At 33.2% G+C, this 25,034-nt stretch overlaps 3 protein-coding genes and 1 long non-coding RNA gene across 6 annotated transcripts; 1 reads left to right on the top strand and 3 right to left on the bottom strand.

Moving 5' to 3' along the window:
• Nucleotides 1-1,933: 1,933 nt before the first annotated feature.
• LOC110738651 (thioredoxin-like fold domain-containing protein MRL7L, chloroplastic) lies at nucleotides 1,934-5,734 on the top strand. 2 transcript variants are annotated; one of them, XM_021919043.1, is made up of 6 exons: nucleotides 1,934-2,233; nucleotides 2,736-2,920; nucleotides 3,003-3,493; nucleotides 4,977-5,058; nucleotides 5,146-5,257; nucleotides 5,375-5,734. In XM_021919043.1, exons 2-6 carry the CDS (start codon nucleotides 2,741-2,743, stop codon nucleotides 5,506-5,508), a joined length of 999 nt encoding a protein of 332 aa, XP_021774735.1. In that variant the 5' UTR covers nucleotides 1,934-2,233; nucleotides 2,736-2,740; the 3' UTR covers nucleotides 5,509-5,734. The 2 variants fall into 2 exon arrangements, with proteins under 2 accessions (XP_021774735.1, XP_021774736.1); XM_021919044.1 differs by lacking the exon at nucleotides 1,934-2,233 and having other exon boundaries at nucleotides 2,788-2,920; nucleotides 3,017-3,493.
• Nucleotides 5,735-6,719: 985 nt separating this feature from the next.
• On the bottom strand, nucleotides 6,720-12,155 carry LOC110738652. The gene is made up of 2 exons (XR_002514644.1): nucleotides 11,867-12,155; nucleotides 6,720-7,250 (listed from the first exon to the last, which is right to left on the bottom strand). It is a non-coding gene; the product is annotated as an uncharacterized LOC110738652 (long non-coding RNA).
• Nucleotides 12,156-16,138: 3,983 nt separating this feature from the next.
• LOC110738654 (tRNA (adenine(58)-N(1))-methyltransferase catalytic subunit TRMT61A-like) lies at nucleotides 16,139-20,024 on the bottom strand. Of its 2 annotated transcripts, none has more exons than XM_021919046.1 (4): nucleotides 19,641-20,024; nucleotides 18,460-18,926; nucleotides 17,137-17,381; nucleotides 16,139-17,056 (listed from the first exon to the last, which is right to left on the bottom strand). In XM_021919046.1, the coding sequence occupies exons 2-4, from the start codon at nucleotides 18,906-18,908 to the stop codon at nucleotides 16,818-16,820; spliced, it is 933 nt and encodes a 310-aa protein (XP_021774738.1). In that variant the 5' UTR covers nucleotides 18,909-18,926; nucleotides 19,641-20,024; the 3' UTR covers nucleotides 16,139-16,817. The 2 variants fall into 2 exon arrangements, with proteins under 2 accessions (XP_021774738.1, XP_021774737.1); XM_021919045.1 differs by having other exon boundaries at nucleotides 16,140-17,056; nucleotides 18,460-18,938; nucleotides 19,641-20,023.
• Nucleotides 20,025-20,912: 888 nt separating this feature from the next.
• Nucleotides 20,913-23,672, bottom strand: LOC110738655. The gene has a single exon (XM_021919047.1). The coding sequence runs from the start codon at nucleotides 23,444-23,446 to the stop codon at nucleotides 21,506-21,508; it is 1,941 nt and encodes a 646-aa protein (XP_021774739.1). The 5' UTR covers nucleotides 23,447-23,672; the 3' UTR covers nucleotides 20,913-21,505.
• Between the last annotated feature and the right edge of the window lie 1,362 nt (nucleotides 23,673-25,034).

Consider the following 25,034-nt stretch of genomic DNA (forward strand, 5'->3'; position numbering starts at 1 on the left):
TAAACCCTCTTTATAAAACATCAAAAGTAATACTTAGAAACTATTTCCAGCACTTAAAATTTCAATAAAACATATATTTATGCTTAATTAACTTTAAACATAATTAATTTTATTAATCAAACTCAAGGATAATATTTGAAGTATAAAAAACTTCGTTAAAATCAAAAACTGCCCAAAAAATATATTTAGAGGCTAAAGTTGGCCAGGAAAGGGTGGTGTTCATTACCAAAGGTAGTGAGTCTTTCTTAAAACGTTGTTTCCACACGGAAAACACTATTTTTTCATCAAAATCGGATGAGTTCAGAATCTGATCGGGATTAAAACGGGATTAATATTAACGAACGGAAATCTAAAAATTAAAACACGAATTTACGTGTTCAAAATAATCTAGAATTAAGTTAAACTAATCAGTAGTTATAATCACCAAAATTTCAAAACATCATTACTATAAAAGCCCTAAATCAATTGTTCATAAAAACCCTAAAATCATGATTTTCAATAATTAAAAAGCCTAGGTTATAAAATTTACAAAATCTGAAAATTATGACACTTATAAAATATGAAATTATAAAGTTTAATCATCAAAATACAATTTGATACTAATTAAATTAATTTCAAATAATAAAATTAAAACCCATAAATCAATAATTATAATTACACAAATTAATAAAACAAAGGAGAAAGAAAATAAGACTAACCTTTTTGTGTGGGAAATTTTTGGGGATTCATGGGGTATTTATAGGAGAGAACGTTGTAGGGTAAATAGAAAGATTGAGCCTCATAAAATTAATGGGCCAAATGAATGAAATGGACTAAAATTAATGGGCCAAATGAATGAAATGGACTAAGCTTAGTTGTATTGAAATAAATTATATAATGAAGGTTCATAAAATAATTTGTACCAAAATAATTTTTGACCCAAATTAATAATTTGAATATTTTGAAATTAAATTACGGAAAAATACAAAACAATATTATAAATAAAATTAAATTTCATTTATAAAATATTTAAAAATACGGGGGATTACATGGCGGTAGCACGCTAGCAGTAATTCTCTTAGATTTTGTTCAGGGTATATACAGGGCGTTTTTTTTAAGAACACTTTTATTTTTGTTGAAAGGAGTTGATTAGAGAAAGGCTATGAGAGTAATTTGTGGTCATTAAAACCTAAATAGTACTAGTATGTGGCAAAGTCAAAATAAAACAAATAGAGACTTGGCAAATGAGTCATTTAGATCGGGTCAATTCACGCCGGGTTAATTTTGGGTTGGTAAATATTCGGATTGAGTCAATTTGAGTCGAGCCAATTTGGGTCGGGTCAGCTCAATTTTGGGTCGGTTCACCAAAATAAATTCACTTAAAAAAATAGTTGGAAAAATAAAGTAAAATCATTAAGAAAATTTTTTAAAAAAAAAAACAAAAAAACAAAAACGTGAGTACCTATTACTTAGGAAAGATAAAAGCCCTAAAATAATTAATTCACCATTTCACAATTAACTCTAATTCACTTCAAAATTCGGGTCACTTCGGATCAAGTCAATTCGGGTCGGATCGAATTCGGGTCAATCAAATCGAGTTTAAGTCGGGTTGGGTTACTTTGGATTTCAGGTCACTTAGTGTCGAGTCAAGTTAGGGTTTCGGATCAGATTATTTCGGGCATCGGGTTAAGTTCGAGTCGGGTCGGTTTGTTTGGATTCAAGTCATTTTGGGTCACGAGTAAGGTGTGACTTGTTAGCTACTAGCTATAGCTAGAAAGCATGGACTACTAGCTAGCTAGAAAGCGTTGGACACGGAGAGATAGTGTCAGCGAAAATCCGTGTCCGAATATATTTTATTATTTTTTGGACACAGACCGTGGTGACACGGCCCGTTTTGCTTTGGACACGCCACCTAAGTGCCACCTCAGCTCTTTTTTAAACAAAATTGAAATCCCCCTTTTACTGTTGTTTCATTCACAATTCGCAAATCGCTAGTACACTTCACATAGTTCGCCGCCGCTACCCCTTACTGTCAACCACCGCCGGCGATACACCCGATCAACCACCACCGGCAGGCGGCAACTTGTTTACTCCAGTTTTTCGTGTCCGTACCCGAATCCGTGCATCCTAGCTAGCTACTAGGCATTTGTGCGCGTGTTATTAAACCTTATCTTAACCTGATTAACAAGTAACAATCTCTACTTTCCCAGGCAACAGAAAATTCCAGCAAAAAAGAGGAAGTATCCAAAGCCAGGTTAATGTCATTACTCAAATATAATTTGCAGTCAATTATTTTGGTGTTAGATTCTCAATTTATAGTTTAATGTTGTGCTTGTGCGATTAATTGTATAAGCGAATTGGGAAAAAAATTGTGGGAAAATTAGATAGGTTTTATGAATGTATATGCTGTAATATAGTTATAAAATAATTAAATTTGTAATTTGTTTGATGATAATTGTTTAATTTGTGATGGGGTTTGCTTAAATTGCCATAAAATTGCTGCAGGGTTCAATTTTTTTGGTGTTAGATTATCAATATATAGTTTAATGTTGTGCTCTAAATTGTATAAAGCTTATAAGAGAAAAAATGTGAGAAAATTGGATAGGGTTTATGAATGCATTGCCATAATTTAGTTATGGCATTTCAATTTGGATTAATATGGAAGAACTTTAAAGTAGTATAATTTTGTAATTTGTTTGATGATAATTGTTTAATTTGTGATGTGGTTTGCTTAAATTGCCATAAAATTGCTGCAGGGTAAATGGGTTTACAATATGCTGCTAGATTTCAGTACTCACCCTTGGCACTAGAAAGTAGCTTAAAGGTGTGCTTGATTTCGGGTGGTGATTTTTCGTTATCAAAGAGACCCTTTGTTCAATTTTTGAGGAGGGAGGGGAGGTTTTGCCTTTCGTCGTCGAAACATCTAGCAATCTCTTTACCGGTTTGTTTTCTTACTGTGTTTATATAATTCATAATGTAGTTAAATTTGAATATTATTGTTATCATGCTAATGAGAACATCAGCATTGTGATTTTAGAAGATGGAGATGTGGAATTGGTAGAAATGCTGATAATGTGAAGTCTGATGATGAGGATGGTTTCATGGATGAAGATGAGAGGCGTGATTGGAGGAAAAAGATTTGGGATGTGATTGATAAGTATCCTAATGTTCAAGAGGAGCTTGATCCCGAGGAGAAGAGGAGGAAGATGGAGAAGCTTTTAGCCGAGTACCCCCTTGTTGTGGAGGAGGAAGATCCTGATTGGCCTGAGGATGCTGAAGGAAGGGGTTTTGGTTTGGATCAATTCTTTAATAAGATTAGCATCAAGAATGTGAAGAAAAATGATGATGATGATGATGATGAGGATTATGATAGCGATAAGGAGATCGTGTGGCAGGATGATGATTATATTCATCCCATTAAAGATGTTAGTAATGTTACCTTGGCAGAATGGGAGGAGATGGTGTTCAAGGATATCAGTCCTCTAATTTTCTTGGTGCACAACCGCTACAAAAGGTTACCTTTCCATCTTTCTTCTTATAACGTGGAATGCCGTTTTATGTCTTAATTTTGGTCCGGTTAGACTCATTAGAGGGAGCTATATGCTTCTTAGCTGCTGAAGAAATAGTAGAGCAGCAAGTTTTGCTAATTACTGAATTAAGACAATATGTTGAAATAATAATTCATTTGTTGAAATTATAATTTATTAGATTTGCTCGCATTTACTTGGTGAATTGGCAATGTGTTTAAGTTGTTCGTAGTACTTGTAAAATTTTTGTGTTGATTTTATGCTCTTTTAGCTTGCAAGATTAAAAAAATCCTCTTGTAATCGCAATTCATGTGTTTCATATGTGTTTGCTTTGTATATTTAGACATTGGTTATAAGTTTATAACTCGCCATATCAGTCAACAGTTACGTTCATATGTACAGTGTATATTAAGGTTGTTAGATAGTAACTTATACCTTTAAGCTATAACTCACGATGTTAATAACAGTTAGGTTCATATAAGCAAGTTTTACAAAAACTCGTAAGGTAATGTGGTTTTAAAAAAATCACTGGGTACAAATTTTACAAAAATTCAACAAAGTGCTTGTGAAGTGTTGTGATAATTTCAAACTGAGACAAAAGCTGATACAAGTTAACTTTCTGTCAATCTCTTGTGTGTGGTGATAAAAAATTCGCTAAAGGTACCCACTGAAATTACATGTGGGGGCTCCTTACCATTTCATGCACTCAACAATTTATCCTTCATCCTTAATTGTATTGAGAGATGAACATAGAAATGTTTAGTTAGTTTAGACTTTGAATGAAGTTGTAGCTTGCATGCTGTTCAAATTTTGTTGCATCTCATCATCAGTGCTATCAGTATATAGAAGTTTGCTTTGTGACTGCTGAGTATTTTTTAGTACTCAATCATCAAATTAAATTTCTTGTCCTTTGTCCTTAACCTTGGTAATGGTAATTTGTTGCTTGCTATTTTATATATGTTTTTCTCTGTAACTGAATCTGACAATCAGTATCTCTCTTTATTTTTTTATGTTCGAGTAAAGAATCGAAAGTTTCAGCCTTGTATTATCATACTCTGTATTTTGCCTGTTTTATTGGTAGTGGTTTTGATAGGTTTAATTGTTATTGTTGCCATATGAATATAGGCCTCTGTAAGTGCACATATACTGTTATGGTACTCAATTGTAAAGACAAATTGATATAACCTTCTTTATTTTGGAAAAAGATATTTAACTTCCAAACCTTCTGTTTATGGGATATTATGGTCATTTGCTAGCTATGTTGCATTAATTTTCAGACCTAGAACGTGAAGTGTATTATTGCTTTCAGTGCAACTCTTTTTCTGTAACAGCAGTAATTTTAACATCAACCTTCTATATACTCATCTTCTTGTCTGAATGCCTGCTTCACCTCAAAATCATCTTACCGAACTGGTTAAACTTAAAACACTCGCTTGCCTGTCCTGTATCTGAATATAAACATGTTTGCAGACCAAAAGAAAATGAACTATGTCGAGACGAGTTGGAGAGAGCTGTGAATATAATATGGAACTGCAGGTTACCATCGCCTAGGGTCAGTCTTTTGCTTCTTATGCTCTTCTTCTTTAATATTGGATTTATCTACTGGAGCAGATCTGACAACTTACTTTACAAATTCCAGTGTGTTGCAATAGATGCAGTTGTAGATTGGGATTTGGTCTCTGCTTTAAAGGTGTCCAATTTCCCTGAGCTCATCTTCACAAAATCTGGGAAGATATTATATCGGGAGAAAGGTTATCATTCTTTTCTTTTCTTTTTTTTATTTCCAAAAAAGTTTCTTTTCATTGCAATATTGCATTTCCCTACTCCCTCATGACAATGACTGTTGTAACTTCTTCTCAATTTTACAGCTATAAGACCAGCTGATGAATTATCTAAGATCATGGCATATTTTTACTATGGTGCGGCAAAGCCACCTTTTTTCAATAATATGGAAAACTTCGACGAAGCTGTTCCATCAGCTCCTATTAGCATTGAATCTTAGTAACACTGTCATGAAGGTAAAGATAGAAATTCCTCTAGTTTCTTACTCCTGTTGTATACAATGATGTGAAGCATGTTAGTTAGGATCAAGATACATTATTACATGTAGTTAACTCTGTACCCTAGCACATGTGATACCTCATCTTTCTCTTTGAAGTTGAAAATATGAAAAGTAACAACTTTATCAATATTTCATACTCATTACTACTTTATTTATTCTCATCTTCTGTGCTTGTTGTATCTGGATTCTGTTGTCTCTGGTACGAGGAAATTACATGCATTACCAGTGTTATCCTTTCTGCTATGAGTTATTAGTGGATGAATTAACTGTGTGATTTTTGCTTTAATCATAAGAATACAAGGTGAAAATCCACAAAGGGAGTTAGGTTTATGGCTTTTAACAAAAAATAATAATTTAATTCTAAGCTTGGCACAGCTGGAGGTGAACCCCATGGTCTTCTGTGATTCTTCACACATACTATATGTGATGATTAACTTTCATGAAAAAAATCAAACAGATCTTGGACTTCACCTTTCCTTTGGCGGACTCTTGTAATTGGTGCAAGGTTGGGGGTGTTAGTGTGAGACTTTGATTCCGGGTCTTCTGTTATTCTGTTAGTTTATCATTATTAAGGGGAGAAGCTGTCATGTATGATATGTATTAGTGTGAATCTTACTATAACTTCATGCAAATAAAGCCCACATCACTAACAATAAAGTGTGTTGCATTTTAGATGGTTGGTCAACTAACATTGATCAATTAAAACTACCTCGCTGATTAAATTACGATGCTTAATGATGCTCTTGAGTTGGCCATAGCAGCACACTGTACTTGTCTCGTAAGATAATGATGGATTTGAGTGACACAACTGCTATATTTGGCAGATTGGTAGGCACCAATTAACATATTTTAGGATCTCTTGATTCCTAGTAGGTGAAAGCTGTGAAACATTATCACCTAGCTACAATAGGTAAACTAGTAGAAGCTCGAGAAGTAACAAAGACTTGGGATCAAATGTCGTCCTTATTGTAAGTCTTTATATCTTGCACGGAAAAGTCCACATGTTTTTCTGATTGAAACAATATCTTTCACATTAATTCAGTCACTTTCAAGACTACTTGAGAGTTTGAATTGAAGCAGGAAGGAATGATTCCTTAGAATATGCTTTTGTTCTTTCCTATGTTAGCTTACCATATAAACAGACTCAACTCTTGCTAAAAGACCATTTTCTTTTCTTTGTTATTTTTTTCTGAAACCATGTATTATGCAGAAGTTGAATTAGGTTTTTTTGCAGGGGATGAATATGTTTGTTTATGGTCCTCTAACCATTAAGTCATTTTCGATATATTTTGAGTATATTAGAATATGGTTCTAGTGATTAGATGACCATCAACAAACATGTTCATATCATTGCACTTGCCTACAAATTACATCACTCTCAAGATCCATAAAGCATGATGGCCTGCATATTACAGTATTACATCGCTCTCAAAATTTATATGCAAGTGGCTTCTATGAATTTCATAAAAGTCACTGATTTGCAAAATCCAATGATCCTATACAAGCAATTTTCTTTCCTTCTCTTTCAATAATACACCTAGGACCTATGTGATTGTTCTGTGTGATTGATGGATCAGTCCCATTTGGTTTTTGCGTCGAGCTAGGTAGGGCAGAGGAACCAGGACAGATCTACGAAATAACCGGGATGAGAGGTAGGCCGGTCCGGGTAGGCTGCTTTATTTCTGTAAAAAAAGGGTTATTATTGCAAAAAAAATCCATGAGCCGCCTACTTGATTTTTACTGAACAAGGATGAAGCTTGTTAAATTTTACAAGTTGGAACTACCGTAAAAAAATGGAGAAGCCTTACCTTACTCCTATTAAGTTTTTTGGCAATTTTTCTATCAACGATTAGTTTGAGCTGACTATGAAAAGTTAGTCGACTTAACCCTAATTATCTTACCAAATCCACAAATAAACATCAAGCTTCTGGATGGCATTGTATAAAACATCATTCCATCATTTTTTTATTTTATTTTTTTTTTTTTATTATTTTTTTTATTTGGAAAGGCTTCCCTCATCTTTTAAGAAGGTTGGTAAGGGGTATTACATCTTGCTTTGCAAAATTTAAAGTGTCCAAAATAAAATGAGAAACATAAAGCAAGGGTACTAATCCTCTTTCCCTTTCTTGTAGACCCCTAAATTAACTAAGTGACCCCTAAAATACCATAAAGCAACACTTTAAGCAAACCAAGGAAGAATGGAAGAACTACTTCTGAGTTAACCAAGTGCAAACTGCCAACTATTGAATGTGATCACTTTTTGCTGGTAAACCAACATCTTCATAGTTGGCACAAACTATAGCCCCCATGAATTTTTTTAACAAAGTTGAAAGTATAATCAAGCAAAATAATGCACGTATCAAGTATTTGGAGGACTACGGCTCTAGCCTACAACCAACAACCCTAATCTAATTCAAAGATGTTAGGGTCATGAATGCGTATTGGAAACAAAAAATGTAGAGATTGAGAAGAATGAATAGGAAAGATGGCAAGAAAAATAATAAAGAATGACACCACTATGAAAAACTCTTTGAGCACCAAAAATCCATAGAAACATTCTAAAGTATTAGGCTGAATTATACCCTAATAACTCTCACTATTAATACAAGAGGAATCATAGATTAGTAAATTAGGTATGTACTCCCTCCGTCTCTTATTGTTTGCACCATTTGACCCAAAAAACTCTCACAAAATGTGGGGCCATGGGGAAAATAAAAGAGGAGTGAGAGAGTAGTATGCAACGAGGGTTAATACACAGGAAGATTTGTTATATGACTATGATTTCTTAATTGTGTATGTGTAAGATTGTATGCCCAACACCAATATATATAGTGATAATGTCATAATACCAAGGGTTTGTTCTCTTTAGTTTAATTTCAGTTCAGTTCAGTTCAGCTCCAATTAGTTCTGTCCTAATTTTCTTCTTTCATAAATAATTCATTTCAGTTCAGTTTTATTCAGTTCAGTTCAATTTAGTAAATTAGAACAGGCCCTGAGATCATGTGAATATGCACGTGCTACTAAAGTGTAGAAACTTTCATCACCACAAATTCACAATGTTTCAGGGTTTTCGTCAGCCATATCTCTAGTTTCTTTTCCAATATTAATTTCAACTAGTCTCTCAATGTTCAAAGAGTTTACTTCATACAACCTTATAGATTAAATTAGAGAAATTGATCTGATCGCAAGCATTAGCTTTGCTTAATTTATTTTGAAGCTTCATTTCTATAGAATAGAGCACATATAAATGATACAATCTAACAAGACACTGGTCTTACATAGTTTTGAGTCTTTGCTTAAGAAATAATACATTATAAATCCCTTTAATAATATAGATGAAGTTGTGTAGGAATTGCTCAACACGAAATCCGCTACTAAAAAACACCATTATTGACATCTAGCTGACAGATAGTCCATTTAAGAGTGTATAACAATAATAATGAGAACACTAAGGTTTCAAAGAAATTAAATATCTACTTGCCCATGTTGGATGTACACAAGCACCCAACAAGTCAAGCCTATAACCGTTCTTAACTTCTTATTATATTATATCTTATTCGGAGTACTACCCACTTACAACCACACAACTATGCAAGTGATATTTGTAACATTGAAACATGTTTTAGTATAATACCTATTCTAAATTGATTTCTTGTTTACTTTTGTTAATTTTTCTAAATGATAATATACATTGAATTTAATTATTTAGTAAAATAAAGACAAAACCTGTAACTTTTCAAGAGAAGAGTAGATTTATGGCAAGGGCAGGAGTAAAGTCAAGCATATGTGCTCAAATATAAAAAGGCCAAAGTATTTAGTTAGAAATTTTTAAAAACATATCTAGTTTGGAATAAATGTACTAACATAACATCAACATAATAACAATCTATACTTAGTATTTAAAAACACAAACCACATATTTTCACATGACACATGTCATCACAAGTCACTCATTATCCCATATGCCACATGTCACCTCCCTTAATTTTTTTGTTCAAGTCTTTATGCATTCTATAATTTGGAAATTCAAGAAAGAAAATGAAGTGTTTCATTTCCACTATAATTTGTACATATTACATAAAATATAGTATGAATTATAATCAAAATTGTCTTTTCATCTCCTACACTTAAAATATAACTTAAACTAATACGTCATTTTCATATTCCACAATCTTCATGTATATATACTTAATCCTTCATCTTCTTTCAAAATTCTACTCTAACCATTTTTTTTTAAGTTTTAGCAATGAAAAAATTACTTCGTATACTATATAAAAAGTTTCAATTTATGAAAAGTATACCTTTATTTGAAAATAATTTATCCAAGTAACAACCCGTACATCGAACGGGTCAAAAGGCTAGTTAGATATAAGACAACTTACGGTTGAAATAATTGTTACTAATCAATTATAGTTTAAGGCAAATTGCAAATAAGTTATTTTTGATGATACAAGTCTTTTGAGGCAATTAAGTGGCTGCTTTGAAAAAGTCTTCGTATGGTGATATTTTAGACCTAATATTGAGCGACTTTTATAATAAGGATCAAGGGACGGGTAACTCCTCTATAAATCATAAATGTGTTTCATGCCCCCTAAAAAACGATACCTTATCTGTTTTATTACGGATTTTTCACCAAATACCACTGAGTTTAAGCTTAATTCATCGTATACCACCAAAAACTTTGTAATACACCATATAACCTTTAGTTTTATGGAAATGTCACAACATGCCATTAATGACTAACGGAGGTTAACACCGTTAGTCATTAAGGTTAATAATGCCACGTGGCAGCTTGTGATTTGTTCCCTTCTAAATAATTTAATTTTAAAATAATTATTTAATTAATTATTGAAAAAAAAAATAAAAAAAAAACTACCACCACCAACGACAGCCCCTGTCAGCCACCACCAACGAACCCCCTCGCCGGTGCGGAATCCGACCAGGACCTCCGCCGGCGCTCCTCCTCTTCCCCTGAACTGTCGTGCCTCCCTCGAAAACCCCATTGAATCACCTCAAAAACCCCCTACCTCACTCGAAAAACCGTCCCCTACATACCGGCCGACAAAGAAACCCCCCTCCCCCGCGTCGGCGAACGAATTCGCCTTATCCCGATGCCATCTCCACCCCATTGAACCACCACGTATGCCGAAACCCTAAAACCAAAATCTAGGGTTTCGATTTTGGTGTTTTGGGGTTTCGTAGTGGTGGTTTTCGGCAAGTTTCGTGGTGAAGGTTAGAAGGGTTAATCGGGGATGGGATGGAGGTTTACGGCCGTTTTGCGAAGGTTAGAGGGGTTAATCGAGGCTGGGATGGAGGTTTTCGGTGATTTGCGAAGGTTAAAGGGGTTTTTCGAGGCTGGCTGGTGTTTTAAGGGTGGTGGTTATGGTGGTTTTGGGGGTAGGATTTGGGTCAAAGGGTGATTTCGAAGTTGGACTTAGATCGGCGGGGTGGTTGTTTGTATTGGGGGGTTCCGGCCGGCCGATTTCGTGGGTTTAGGGTGGCGGCCGGCCAGTTTTAGGTGGGCCTAGGGTAAGGGTTAGGGTTTCGTGGTGGCTTGGGGGGGTGGGTGGTGGGTTTTTTTTCATTTTTTTTTTACATATTTTTGTTTTTGTTTTAACTTTTTTTATTTGGACCAATTATTGATTGCCACGTGGCATTATTAACCTTAATGACTAACGGTGTTAACCTCCGTTGGTCATTAATGGCATGTTGTGACATTTCCATAAAACTGAAGGTTATATGGTGTATTAGAAAGTTTTTGGTGGTATACGGTAAATTAAGCTTAAACTCAGTGTTATTTGGTGAAAAATCCGTTTTTATTAATTGATTGATTTACTAGTTTGCGTTTTATGGTAAAAGGAAGCAAGGCCATCAAAATAAATAAATCAATAAAATTCAATAAAACGAGAAACATAATAGCTATTGGCCTTCATTGACATATACTAAAAACGTCAATAATCCAAAGTTTTGAGAATGAGAGGTTTGTAATTGCGCGTAGTGACATGGTATAACTCTTGGCGCATAGCACATATTTGTTTTGAAACAAATAGGATGGCTAAGTTGTAATATTAACATGAGTGTATGAGTATAAAATATCATCAAATAAGTAATATAGTCCTATTAAATGTTGTAGTGGTATAAATATTTTTTTAATGGTACAAATAAATATGCAAATTGTATATCAAATATTAAACCACTATGAGATATAATACTACTATTAAGAAAATCTATAATCTACTGGTATAATATATTGTATAATAGTACAAAAAAAATATATAACAGTAATCATAAAAAATACCTTTGTGAGTTTCTAAGGTAAGAAGATGAGAAGAAGAGAGGTTGTGCTTTGAGGTTAAGGTTTTTGAGGTTTCTTTTGCAATGTGTTTTGGTTTTGTTGGGAGGGTTTGGTGAGTATTCCATTATAAAGACGTTTATTTGACTTAGATGTTATGCTAAGAGATCAATATTGAATTTTTAAATTATATGTATTTGAATTGAAAGCGAACTAACAAATATATACAATAATTGATTGGAATAATATTATGCAAATTTTTTATTTTGGTTGGATTATCAAATGAGCCAACTGGTTTGGACTAATATTTTGTTATGTTATAGTCAGATTTATGAAAGGTACATGGTTATTTTTTTTATAATATTATGAGCATAAATGGTAACGAATATATTTTATGCTATGTGTTTAAAATTTTATTAGTGGTGGAAGGCTTGTAACGAGTTATATATGGTCTTTAAATAAATAAATTCCATGTTCTACTAATAGTGGCATACGAATCATTCAAATCAGGTATTGTGTGGTTTAATTGGTTTTCAATTATGTTCAGGTGATAATTACATTAGTCAAATTTATAATACTCCCTATATTTCTTAAAGTTTGCTTCACTTTTTATTTGAGCAGTCCTAATGAACATCTTTTGTAAATTACTTATATTTGTATAGTTTAAATTTATCAGGTTCTGCTTACAGTTTAAATGTAGGTAGGTCAATTAGATCATTTGAATCTAGCTAGTCTTATACTATTGTAGCCTGTAGGTCGATCTATAATAATAATAGTCTTTTTTTACCCAATTGCATTTTACCTTAGCCGCCGTCAGGTGGTGTTAGTCGTGATTTGGAACTAAATATATATGGCCCATAAAGGGACCTAGACTTGTTGATTAATAGCCATCACATTTGATCTAGACTAGGTGACATAACACTTAGAAAACACAATCATACAAATGACAACTAGTTATAAGTATCTTTATAATGAAGAATCAAGCTAAGTCTTCTTCTTCTTTATAATTCTACTAGATGTAGAATTTTCTTCATTCATCAAATCAAAACATTGCCTTCTTCTTGACTTCTTTATAACTCATTTATCAAAATTTTATACTGATGAATAATCATTAAAGCTAAAAAAGTGGTTTAAGAAAATTGGATTAACTTGATGAAATGAATATAAAGTAAAGTTACATGAAATGTGGCATATTTTAGATGATTTGTTACACGACCCAATAAAGGTTAAACGTTTGGAATTCAGTTGATCCAAATATATGTTAATCATATGTATTATTGACCAAGAATCATTACAGCACAGCTGACAAATTAATATTGGATCATCCAATATATATACTCATTTTCTTCTTGGAACCTTTGGAAAAGTGTTGCTCTTGCTACAAGCTAAGGCACCTTTTATTCTTCCATCCACACGCAAATAATATGGGTTCGATTGTTCATCCTTACTAGAACTAGAATGTTCATTAATTATACAGTCGGGTGTAAAATTATGCTTTTTTACATTATCCTTCTTATACGCCTATGCTCTCGAGTATTAGATGGAAGTTATGCATCTTCACACAGTTCTACAGTAGTATGATCCTCCCCCAATTCAATTTTTTCCATTCTGTCATTTGTGACAATTATCATAAATTGGCATGAGTCACTCTTATTATTTTATTTTTTTTTAGTTTGACATTTTTCATTTTGTCAATCATACCTTTGGGGTTACTTTTTTTTATACTTCGTATTATTCTTGGTACAAGGCATCTAAATATATGAGATGACTTGATTGCTATCAATATACTATAGGAGTAACACAATTACAAGCAAGTACTTTGTATTACAAAATATTAAGATAAAGAGAAAGATGAATACACATAAGGATTGAATATACCCCATAAGGCCTTATTCACTTCATCTTATTTTTATTGATCTAAACTGAAATTATTTTTATTGAATTGAAATTATTTTCACTGAAATTAAATTATTTTTACTGAAATGAAATTAATCTTTCCAAACTAAACAAATTTTGATAAGAGTTACACCCAAGTTTACAACTAAACTAATTAGTTTTATTAAGTTAATAGTAAGTTCAAATCAAATACTAGCATAGTAAAATAAGCTCATAAAAGTGAATAAAACACATTATAAGGCCTTGTTCTGATACGATTATTTTCAGTTCAGCTCAGTTCAGTTTAATTCAGCTCTTAATTTCCTTCGTCTCTTATAAAATATTCAGTTCAATTAAGCTCAGCTCAGTTCTTAGTTCGGTTCAGTTCAGTTCAGTTCAGCTGTAATAAGTTCAGTTCAGTTCAGTCAATGAGAACAGACCCTAATATTTTAAATAGTGTAGTTTTGTTTTTTTGTTTTTTTTTTTTTTTTGTTAAAATATGTATAGACAATAGAGTTATTACAGTCAAATATAAGCGTTTTTTTTTTTTACGAACAAATATAAGCGTAGCCTATAACATAATCATTATAATAAAGAACTTCTCTTAAGTTGGGAGAAGAGGATTGGTTAGTTCAGATAATAATGAGAACAACATGCCAACTAAAAAGTATGACATAGTTTCTTCTCAATCTAGAAGACTTATCTGTTATTAGGATAGTAATAGTAGTAAAAAAATAATGAATTTATAGTTGCTTCGTTCATGTATATCTTTCATTTTGGTAGACTTCGTCTTAGAGGTTTAGTATGATCAGCCAGCTGGCCAATTATAAATTATTTTATCGTTGAAACGGGGGGCATAAAGCACGCCATTTTATTTCATTTTCTTAAGTAGTAAATGTCAATCATGAATTGGTGAATGGAAGTTTCGGTCACATAACATATTTTGATTTTATGTACTCAAAACAAAACGATTGTAATCTGTGAATGACAACTACTTTAATTGGTAATGTCTTGATAATTAAAGTCGGAACGTTCATTTTTAACTCAAGTACTCTAACACTCTAAAAACTAAGTGCAAGTTGTAAGGGAATTTATTATTGCTAAATTTGTCGCTCTATGTAAATCAAAGTATAGAAATTAATTTATCCAAATTTTCTACTTTGAAAAGTCTAGATTATTGTAATTAATAAATACGGAGTAAAACGGATTATTATGGCTACTTTGATTTTTTGATGGCTGGAAGAAAAGTACACGTAACACATGTTTATAACTTATACAAGTATAAAAAGATTGTTTTCAAAAAAAAAAAATAAAGAAATAAATAAATAAATAATATAAAAGATTAAGATGTAAACTTGATCTAATCCAAACTTACACAGATATTAAAAATTTATGACGAAAATAGAAACTTCGTTATGTTCCTGTCTTCCCATAAGTAGTACAGGGGACTAGGGGAGTAACGAGTAATGTTGGTACTTACTCAACTACTTGTAAAGTTGCAATGTTGACTTTACAGTGGTTTAAATTTGGGGGTTTTTGCTTTTTTTTTTTTTTTTGAACAATATGAAAGATAGGTTATTTGTCATACAAGATTTTATCAACATTAAAATTCTAATTTTTGTGACTTAAGAGTAATATCCTTTTTTTTTTTGATAATCAAGAGTAATATCCTTGCTTTTATGGAATTGCACATATACTTCATTTTATACGAGTACGATATACTTTAATTTGATTTAATAAATTGTGTTTACTACTCCGTATATGTTGTTGTATGTTCATATACTCATATGAAACAATAAAATTTAACCATATTAATTAATTAATTAATTAATTAATATATATATATATATATATATATATATATATATATATATATATATATATACACATATATATATATATATATGATGGAGAGATGGATCAGCACTTACGTGCGTATGGTAAAGCAAGGAAGCTAAAAACATTAGTTTATTGTCTCATAGTCAATCTAAGACTCAAAATCAAATTAAATTAGGACTATGTAAATTCCAAATTTGAAATACTACCCATTCAATAATCAATACGAAGTATTCGTATTTACTAATATTTGAGATAAACTTGATTATGTAAGTTTGACAAAGGCGTAGCTGACCACATATCCATTCCTTTAAATATATAATTAGCAGCACTAATGTCATTAAGAAGTTGATAGGCTGGATTATGCAAGTTTGATAGAGATATGAAGCAATCAATAGAACATTGTTTCAATTAAGAATGAGTTGACAACGTGAATTATTAATTTGGAGAAACTATCATACTTGTACTCTTCAATTTAAACAAGCAATATTCTCTTCAACATTTGAGAGCATCCAATAGCTACATAGTGCTATTATATTTAGAATTTTAGACTAAACCATAATTGAAATTATTTGGAATCGGAAGGGGAGCTCTAACTACTTGAGCTATCCTTCACTCTCATTTATATAATAATTATTAATAACATGTACTAATAATATGAATGATATGAAAATTATCCGTAGTAAATAATATGGTACAAGTGACAAAAAAATTAAACATTACTACCTACTAAATGTATGAAAAAAATTAAAATAAAATTACAAAGCGGACTCTCTAAAAGACAAGCACATTGAAAAGTAAAGACTTACTAGGTACTCAAAATTTGGTGAAGCATTTTCATGAAAAAAAAAAGATGCAGTACAACAAAATTTTACAGTTTTTGACTATTTTGAGCTACAAAACTTACCTGTGAAAACTAAAAAAAAACCCTTAGAAGAATGAAAAATGAAAACAAATCGGGGTATTAAATTAACACTTTAGCAGGAGATCATTTGTCTGTCGACTTGCAACAATAAACCCAAAGTTGTGCCCAAAGAGCGTTAAAAATATCTTTCTCAATAATGTTTCTTCGTTCAGCAATCACTTGTTCTTGTCCTTTTCGTATAAGCCTGCCCACACCCTCAGCAGTCATTCCCAACATAGGTGCATTGATTGATTCTGCAAACGGAAACTCCTCATGAATGCACATCGTGTTTCCCATGTCTGTCAGAAGCGAGCCCTCCAAACAAAATAGAAGCTTTGCCTATCAAAGGCATTTCAGTCTAGCAAATGTCAAATAACCTGTGTGGCCTCTTCCTTCACTGCATGGCTTAGCCATGACAGTTGCGGCACCAGAAGCTTCCACTGCATCGCCTTTTTCAGTTGAATGTTGTCTTTTCTTGTGAGGTGGTGATCTAAAAGAGAAACCCTCATCTCCTTTACCAAGTTCAGCCCTTACTTCTTTAACTTCGTATGTTCGGAGGAGTATCTCAAACGTTCTTATATCTGAGTAAGAAACTAGGCTTAATGAAAGGGAAAAGATTATAACAATTTTAAAACTATATCAAGTTAACAGATAAACCTACCTGTGAACTTCAATCCGAGAGTTTCACATGATCGTTGTACTTGCTCGATGCAAGGCGAGAATGAGCACAAAATCCCATCTGGTTTCAACATCCTTCCAGCTGACGGGATTACAAGCCAAGGTTGGGGTAAATCTAAGAAAACAGCATCAGCCTGTCCTAAATGTTCATCAGGAAATCCCTCACCCTGAATATCTCGAACTCCTACTGTAATTAGCTTGTTCACTCCTGTCTTCTCAAAGTCCTCCCTGTCACATGAAATCAAACAGTGAGAAGCTATTTCGTAAGTGACCATGCTAAAAGAACCATAATAAATCAACCACAAAAAAAAAAAAAAAAAAAAAAAAAAAAAAAAAAAAGAAAAGAACAACCTAACATAACTTGTAGGAGTACAACAGCAATACCCTATTTGCAGTTCTTTTTCTTTATTTATTCTCCTCAAAATTTTTATTATTATTCTTATTGATAAAACTTCAGTTGTTGAACTTTAAACAACCCTTTTTGCAGCAAACATAACTTAATTTACAGACTCCCATGAAGAGCTCTTTCAATGACCAACTTTCAGGCATGGGAAATAAGCATAGTAGAGAACATCAAAAAGTCCCCTTCTATGTAAGCATGGGTCAAAAGTACAAATGAAAAAGGAGTAACACTCCCACCTCTCCACCCTCCCCCCAGCAACACAAGAAGTACAACAGTTATTAAGGTGTAATGTACAATAACCATCCCCAACTATAGCTTTACCTTATTTAATCGCCACAATCTTTACATCCATATACTAAGGCTCCGCTTATGTTGATTAAAAACATTTTTCAGGAAAATCACTTTCTAAGGTAAACAATTTTTAAGGGAAAACACAATTGTAAAAAGGATTTTCCTAAAAAGATAAATGGGAGTAAAAGGGAGGGAAATATAGAGGAGAGAAAATATAAAGCAAGAAATTAGAGAGAAAAGTGCATGGTTTTCCTTCTCTTAAAAGAAAGTTTTTAGATATGAGAAGACTGTTTTCCACTCTTTTACAAAGAAACAAAGGAGAATGGAGAACTGAAGGAAAAATCATTTTCATGGAAAATGTTTTCCACCAAAACAAACAGAGCCTAAAAGCAAAAAGAAGAAAACATAGAACCTTGAGGTCAGCCACATAGTAAATGTTCAAGTGGGCAAGCTCAACTATCATTCACATTTTGGGTTCACCATACCATTCAAGATAATCTAAGAAGCAAATTGTAATTCCAGCGATACTTCTAACAGGAACGCCACTACAATTCAAAATGATTAACTGAATTTAATTAATTAGTAAAACAGTTCATTTGAAGGTGAACTTACCTAGCTGAAGCAGCCCTTTGCTCATGGAAATCAAATGTATACACATGACCCATCGGTGCCACGGCCCTGGCAAGTGAAGTCGTGAGAGAACCACTACCTGTACCTGACTCCAGGACGACACATCCCGGAACTATCTCCAAGTACATAACTACGAAGCTAATATCCGCTATGTACAAAATCTGAGTCCTGTGGCTTAGAACCAATGTCCACAATTCTGGAGTTGGTGCCAACAAGTAAACAAACCCCTTTTTGTTGCTGAAGACTTTGGACCCAAATGGCTTACCAATCCAATCAGAGTGTTTAAACACTCCAAACCGGTTTTGCAGGACTGAGCCTCCAATTACCTTGACAGCCTTCATGTGGTCATGGCGTTCATAGACTATTACTAGGTCTCCCTCTTGGATTCGACGTAGGAGGGAGAGTCTTTCCGATGGGTCTGATGGTATCATGGTGTTGCAGTTTCCTCACTGTTAAAAGACCTGTAATTAATAGGTGCCGAAAAACATTACTCCGTATAATCTAATTTTCCACAATGTATGTAATTATCTCCAGCTACGCAGCAAACAATCAAGCAGTATACATTGCTTCAAACAAACTCTGAATACTGTAAATAACTTGCATTGTAAACACAGCTTAATAGAAACAAACTTACAATTCAGTATGTTATAAACGGAAAATTTTTAGCACCTATCCAAGCTTATAATCACATATGCTACAATTTTTAGCTTACAACATTCCAAAGGGAAAATCTAGCATAGCCAACAACAGGACAACAAAAACTAAAAATTCAAAGTTTTTCCATCCTAATTACCGATTCCGAATAAGTGCATCACTTTGACTTTAACTATATTAGCTTACTTATTTTAACTCGATTTTTTGTTAATCTTCATAAACCAAATATTATTCAATTACATAGTATCAATTAGGTTCATAACTACTAGTTTCATAGTTCAATCCTAAAATTAAAGGGTTCTACTACCCATTAGCAGCCAAATTTGATTCAATTAGGGTACTACAACACATTAGCAACCAAATTTTATTCAATTATTGAATTAGGCTCATAACTTTTTTCTCGTCAGTAGTTATAACCAACAGTTCAATTCACTATACTGGAAATTAAATTAAATTAGAAACCCTAGATTCTAAAGTTGATATGATTACAAAAGTAAACAAGAAGTTACCTGAGAAGCTGCTTCAATGGAGGATTGAAATATCAGAAGGCGCCTCAATGGAGAACGAGGAGTGCGCTTCAATAAACTGAGAGTGTGAGAGAGAGGACAAATAGGGCTCCGTCCTTCCGTTTCCTTTTTTTTTTTTTTTTTTTTTTTTTAAGGGAATAATATATATCCGTTAAATCAAATTAGCCAGAATTCTCCCCTAGGAAACTAGGATAGTGTCCTTAAATTACTCAAATTTTCTTTATTGGATGTTTATTTGTAATTTACAAATGATAGGGCCCGTCAAAAAAAAATAAAAAAATACAAATGATAAGCATTTACGGTCACCATAAAACCAAAAACCGATATGAAAAAATCTATTTTATATTATAATATATTCTCCCTCTGTTTTTGAAAGATGGTTACGTTTGTCTTTTTAGGCGTTCCCTTTTAATGGTTACGTTTCAACTATTCTTAATAATATTCAATGCACGTATCGCGTGCAAAACTACATATTCATATACTTCAATGGATGACATTAGCAGTCTGTGTACTTTGCATTCATTGGTTATTAGATGTATTGATTGAGTGGTTTTATATTCGCATGGATTATGCCACCTAAAGTTAGCAGTCTGTTTACTTTGCATTCATTGGTTATTAGATGTATTGATTGAGTGGTTTATATTCACATGGATTATGCCAGCTAAAGTTGAAAATAATGACAAAATATCATCATTTTTTCAGTGACTACTATCTTATTTTCCTTAATAACCATGTAAAACTATCAAACATGGTCTTTTTTGGATAAGAAAACCTATATTATGACATTTTTTCTTTCTACTTCAATAGGTGAAGTCTTAACTCAAGCTAAATGCAAACTAGGATCTCTTGTAGATGGGAAGCTAAATGCAAACTAGGATCTCTTGTAGATGGGAAGAGGAAGGAACTTGACTTCCTTGCTTGTATGCTTAGACATACAATAAACATTTCTAAATGCCCAGAAAGCCCTCGATCAAAGTCATGGCTATAAAAAGAAGGCTTCAAACACGAATTGTGTATATTAATTAAAATTTGAAAGTTAACCAAGAAGAGAACTTGTAAAAGAATGGATCGGCATACAAACTTGCAGAAGAAATCAATGTCAATTCTCATGGTAATACCCCAAACAATACTCTACATGTGAATGGAAGTTTTAGATTTTGAAACTACAAACCACCTTGCTCTTAATCGTTGTGTATGCAAATACTAGCTTCATCTAGATTGTGCAATTAGATTATATTGCATAGTTCAAATTAAATAAAACAACCTGTGATGCTTAACCTTTTCGACTGACAGTAAAGGTAATCCCAGAAGGATCTTGGCAAGATCTTGATCTTCTTAGCTCTGATATAACCCAGTAAAATACTGGTATGGATCAAAAGTTTTTATGCTTATACTTGTTTCCCTGCATTTCAAGCACAGACTATCCGTAGTTCGTTGTGATACATCAAACTAATTCATTCCCCAATTGTCTTTGTTGTCCTGTCAATTCAAGCATAAACTCGTCTTTTTACTAAAAGGCATCAATCCCTTTATATGATAGATACAAGTAGTTGTTCAAGCATCAGCCAAAAAAATAAAAAAAAATCTCGACCTTCTATTGAAAAATAAATAGAAAATACACATGCCAAATAATCTCAGTGAAAAGATAAATGAAAGAACATGTGAGATAAATTAAATACATCTATAAAAAGGATCAAAAAAGTTGTATAAAAAGGGATGAAATCTCTACAAAGAGATGTGAGAACTGAATTAAAAATAACACTACTGTAATCATCTTGAAGAAGAAGTGGAATGTTAGAACAAAGTATACAGACTAGCAGGTGCAGGCGTGCAGCACAGCAACAGTGTCATACTTGAAACAGATGATTCTCAAAGCATACATTCCAACTTGAGTCTTTTGCCACATGATCTGCACTTCCACCACCACTGCTTGAATCATGACATGGACTATTCGTTCCCTTAGAAGGGGACCTTTCTATATCCTCTTGGCTGATGTTGTCTTTGTTGTGAGCTAACACATTAGGGACAAATGCATTGTCCAGAATTTTATTGGAATCAGTATCAGCAACCTGTGGGGGTGTATATGACTCACATGGATTATTGCATTCATCAGCATCATTTTCTTCATCAGAGAAGCATCTGCAGCAATCTAATTCATCCATATCAAATATACGGCTAGATAATCCTTCTCTCCATGATATCCTAACCTCAGACTCATGAAAACTACGGAGCAATGATTCAGGAATCCCAGGAGAAGCCTGACTATCCATGGCTTTTCGGAAATTGGCAAGGTCAATTGAATTATCTGGTCTAATCAGCGGATTAAACTCAAAGCTCATCTTTGGTGAATCCACTGCAGGCTTATCACATCCCGGAGATAAGCTAGTTCTTCTGAGAACTTCAGCCACTGAATCAAGTTCAGATTCAAACCAAAGTCTAGATATCTCATCCCTGCTCAACTGGGACAATCCAAAGCTTTCTGTACTTGAATCCGACTGTGGGGTTTGAATAACATTTCCACTTCCTATCGAATCTTCAGAATGTGGGGTAGCTTCTTTTTCATGATCATGCCGATATTTGTCTAGTTTAGGTGAGACTTCAACCTTAGAACTCGGCACATAAAGAGGATAAGTTGGTGAGGGGCTACGCACCAAATGATCAAATGAAGGCCCAAGGACACCTCGAAAGTCAGGGCTCCTACTCCTACTACTATGAGAAATTGTAGTGGCTGCACTACTTGTTGCTGTACAACTACTTCTATTGCACAACTCAGACGAAAACCCAAGACTCGACATAGGTGAAGATGAACAACCAATTGAATTCGGAGACAACACCACTTCACACTCGTTCAATTTCACATCACTTTTACCATGATCATCATCCTTGTCCTCACTGTTCTCATCACAAGGAGATAATATCCACTGCATCGAAGCCTCGGATGGAAAAGGAACAAGAGAAACCCTAGGCTTGCTAAAACTTTCTAGGACACCCTCATCATCACTCCTAAACACCTTAGTTTTACTAGACCCAAACAAGTCATTATTTCCAATAGTAAGCAATCCTCTAGGCCTACATTTCCTCTTGTCACTAACACCAGACAGAACATGACCAGCAGCATAACAAGTAGTGGGTGTGGCTTTCACCACCGATGTCGAACCGCCTTGTATCTCAGGCGAAACAGAAGCCTGTATAGGCGGAATAGGGCTGATTGAATCACAACCATTTGACTCCTTTTCACCCAAATCAGACACACAACCATTTTTACCTACAGGAGTAAAACTCACACCTTTTTCACACAATCTAGCATCAGAACCAACAGAAAAATCAGATCTTGAGCTGGGTTTTTTCCCAGATTTCCAAGAATACAAACAAGGAGTAGGAGGGTTTTTCTTCAACCTTTTAACATTTCCAGAAATGGGTTTTTCTGGGTTTCGCAAATTATTGCAATTTTTCACCAAATTTCCACCATTTTCACTCAATTTAACCTTCAAACGCTTAGCATTTGGAGCAGTTTTAGGGGTTTTATGAGCAATTAAAGATTTGGGTTTTCTATTACTAGCATTTTTAGTAGCAGTAGAAGAGTAATTAGACAGAAAAAACCTGAGACAACCCTTTGAAGCTTCTGCTGCTGCTTCACTAGATATTGAAGTTGCAGATGAAAATGAAGATGAACAAGAAGATGAAATGTTGAGATTTTTTACCATCAATGGATTTCTGGGGCTCGGATTTTTAACCTTTTTCTCCGTTTTACTTTGAGTTTTTGATGCAGAAAATTTGTTATTCATCATAATGAGATTAAATTGGTTTATTCTGAGGATTTACATTGATTAAAATTGGAGATTTTGTGGGATTTGAGAGAATTAGGAATGGATGAAGCTGAAGTGTGTAAGTTTAGGAAGGAGTAAAGAGGGATTATCTTAAAAGTTTGATTTGATTTGAATTTGAGAAATGGGGGTTAAAAAAATTTAAGTTTGCCCCTGGATTTTGGCTTAATTTCTGAAGAGGGTATCATGATGTCATGCCATGTGTTTCCTTTTTGGCTTGAACTCTTTGGGATACTTTTAACAAGTGTTTGTACTTTCCCTTTACAAAGAACAACGGTTGTATATTGACTCTTACTCTATTAAATTAATGTTCAATGCTTCCTTATTGTATTTTATGGGTAACGTGAGTAATGAGTATGACAACTAGTATTACACACTACTCATTTATTCACGGATCTAGCATTTTAAGTGATAATCAACTCTCGTCCTTGGTAAATTTAATCTATCGATCTAAAAGTTGCAAAAATGAAAGGTGTTATCACTGTAAAATAAATTAACATTCAACATTTAGAATTAGAAATTGTTTTAGAAGCTTTGGAAATAATGTTGCAATATGTTAAAATGCACTCAAACCATGAACTAAGTAATCCAAGATATTATGCAGACGATTGAATTGTTATAGTTCTTCTCATGAAACAAACTGGAAATGGCATTGCTCACCTTGCTAATGTATGAAACCTAGGTGAATGAATACTTTAAGCTACACTATTCAATTCCTTAATGTGCTATAGAAGCGTTTGCTAAGGACCAAAAGAGGAAGTATACAACAAGCTACATGCACTAGTATACAACTCTCAACCCGTCCAATTTTGAATGCTTAGATTTTGGACAAATTTTATCTTTATCTAAATCTATGACATATTATGTGGTTTTCGCTTTATGTAAACATGTACTTATTATGCTCAATTATAACTAGGTAAAGACTTTTATGGCAAGAACAAATTATCTTCTTAATTATGTTAATAGCAAATTACACTGCAACAATGACCCATCACATGCAAACTCATCAAAATATTGACTCTTTTATAGATCACAAAATTTTCAATGCACTCGCTTAATTATAAAAAATTTCTACTAATAAATTAGTATAAAATATTAAAGCAATTCTATTATATTTGAAATTACATGTTGACATTAATCTAACAATCACAATATTGTTCCCTAAAAAAAATTGACTGTTATAAAATTAAAGAGAAAGAGGAGAAATTAGGGAGAGAATAGATCAGTCTATTTTATTCCATAGAGTGGGGATATATATATACATACAATATAACTAGGGTTTGCTTATATAATAATAAACCCTAGTTCTAGAACATTCCGGAATGATAAAGGAGGATAATGGATATCCATACAATATTTCATAACACTCCCCCTTGGATGTCCATTATCGAATAGTGTGCCTCGTTAAAACCTTATTAGGAAAAACCCTATGGATAAAAACCTAATGAAGGAAAAAGAGTACAACATTCTTCGTAATACGCTCGATATGCTGCCTCATTAAAAACTTACCATGAAAACCCAATGTGGGACAAAACCATGGTCAAGGGAAAAA

Source organism: Chenopodium quinoa, unplaced genomic scaffold (genome assembly GCF_001683475.1).
Source record: "Chenopodium quinoa cultivar QQ74 unplaced genomic scaffold, ASM168347v1, whole genome shotgun sequence".
NCBI lineage: Eukaryota > Viridiplantae > Streptophyta > Magnoliopsida > Caryophyllales > Amaranthaceae > Chenopodium > Chenopodium quinoa.

Coding starts and splice junctions, on each gene's coding strand:
- LOC110738651 (XM_021919043.1), top strand. CDS start 2,741: ATGGGTTTACAATATGCTGCTAGATTTCAGTACTCACCCTTGGCACTA. Junction 5,059..5,145: donor GCAGGTTACCATCGCCTAGG/GTCAGTCTTTTG, acceptor TACAAATTCCAG/TGTGTTGCAATAGATGCAGT. Junction 5,258..5,374: donor GATATTATATCGGGAGAAAG/GTTATCATTCTT, acceptor TCAATTTTACAG/CTATAAGACCAGCTGATGAA.
- LOC110738654 (XM_021919046.1), bottom strand. CDS start 18,908: ATGATACCATCAGACCCATCGGAAAGACTCTCCCTCCTACGTCGAATC. Junction 17,382..18,459: donor CAAAGGGCTGCTTCAGCTAG/GTAAGTTCACCT, acceptor TTCATGTGACAG/GGAGGACTTTGAGAAGACAG. Junction 17,057..17,136: donor TCTCGGATTGAAGTTCACAG/GTAGGTTTATCT, acceptor TTTCTTACTCAG/ATATAAGAACGTTTGAGATA.
- LOC110738655 (XM_021919047.1), bottom strand. CDS start 23,446: ATGATGAATAACAAATTTTCTGCATCAAAAACTCAAAGTAAAACGGAG.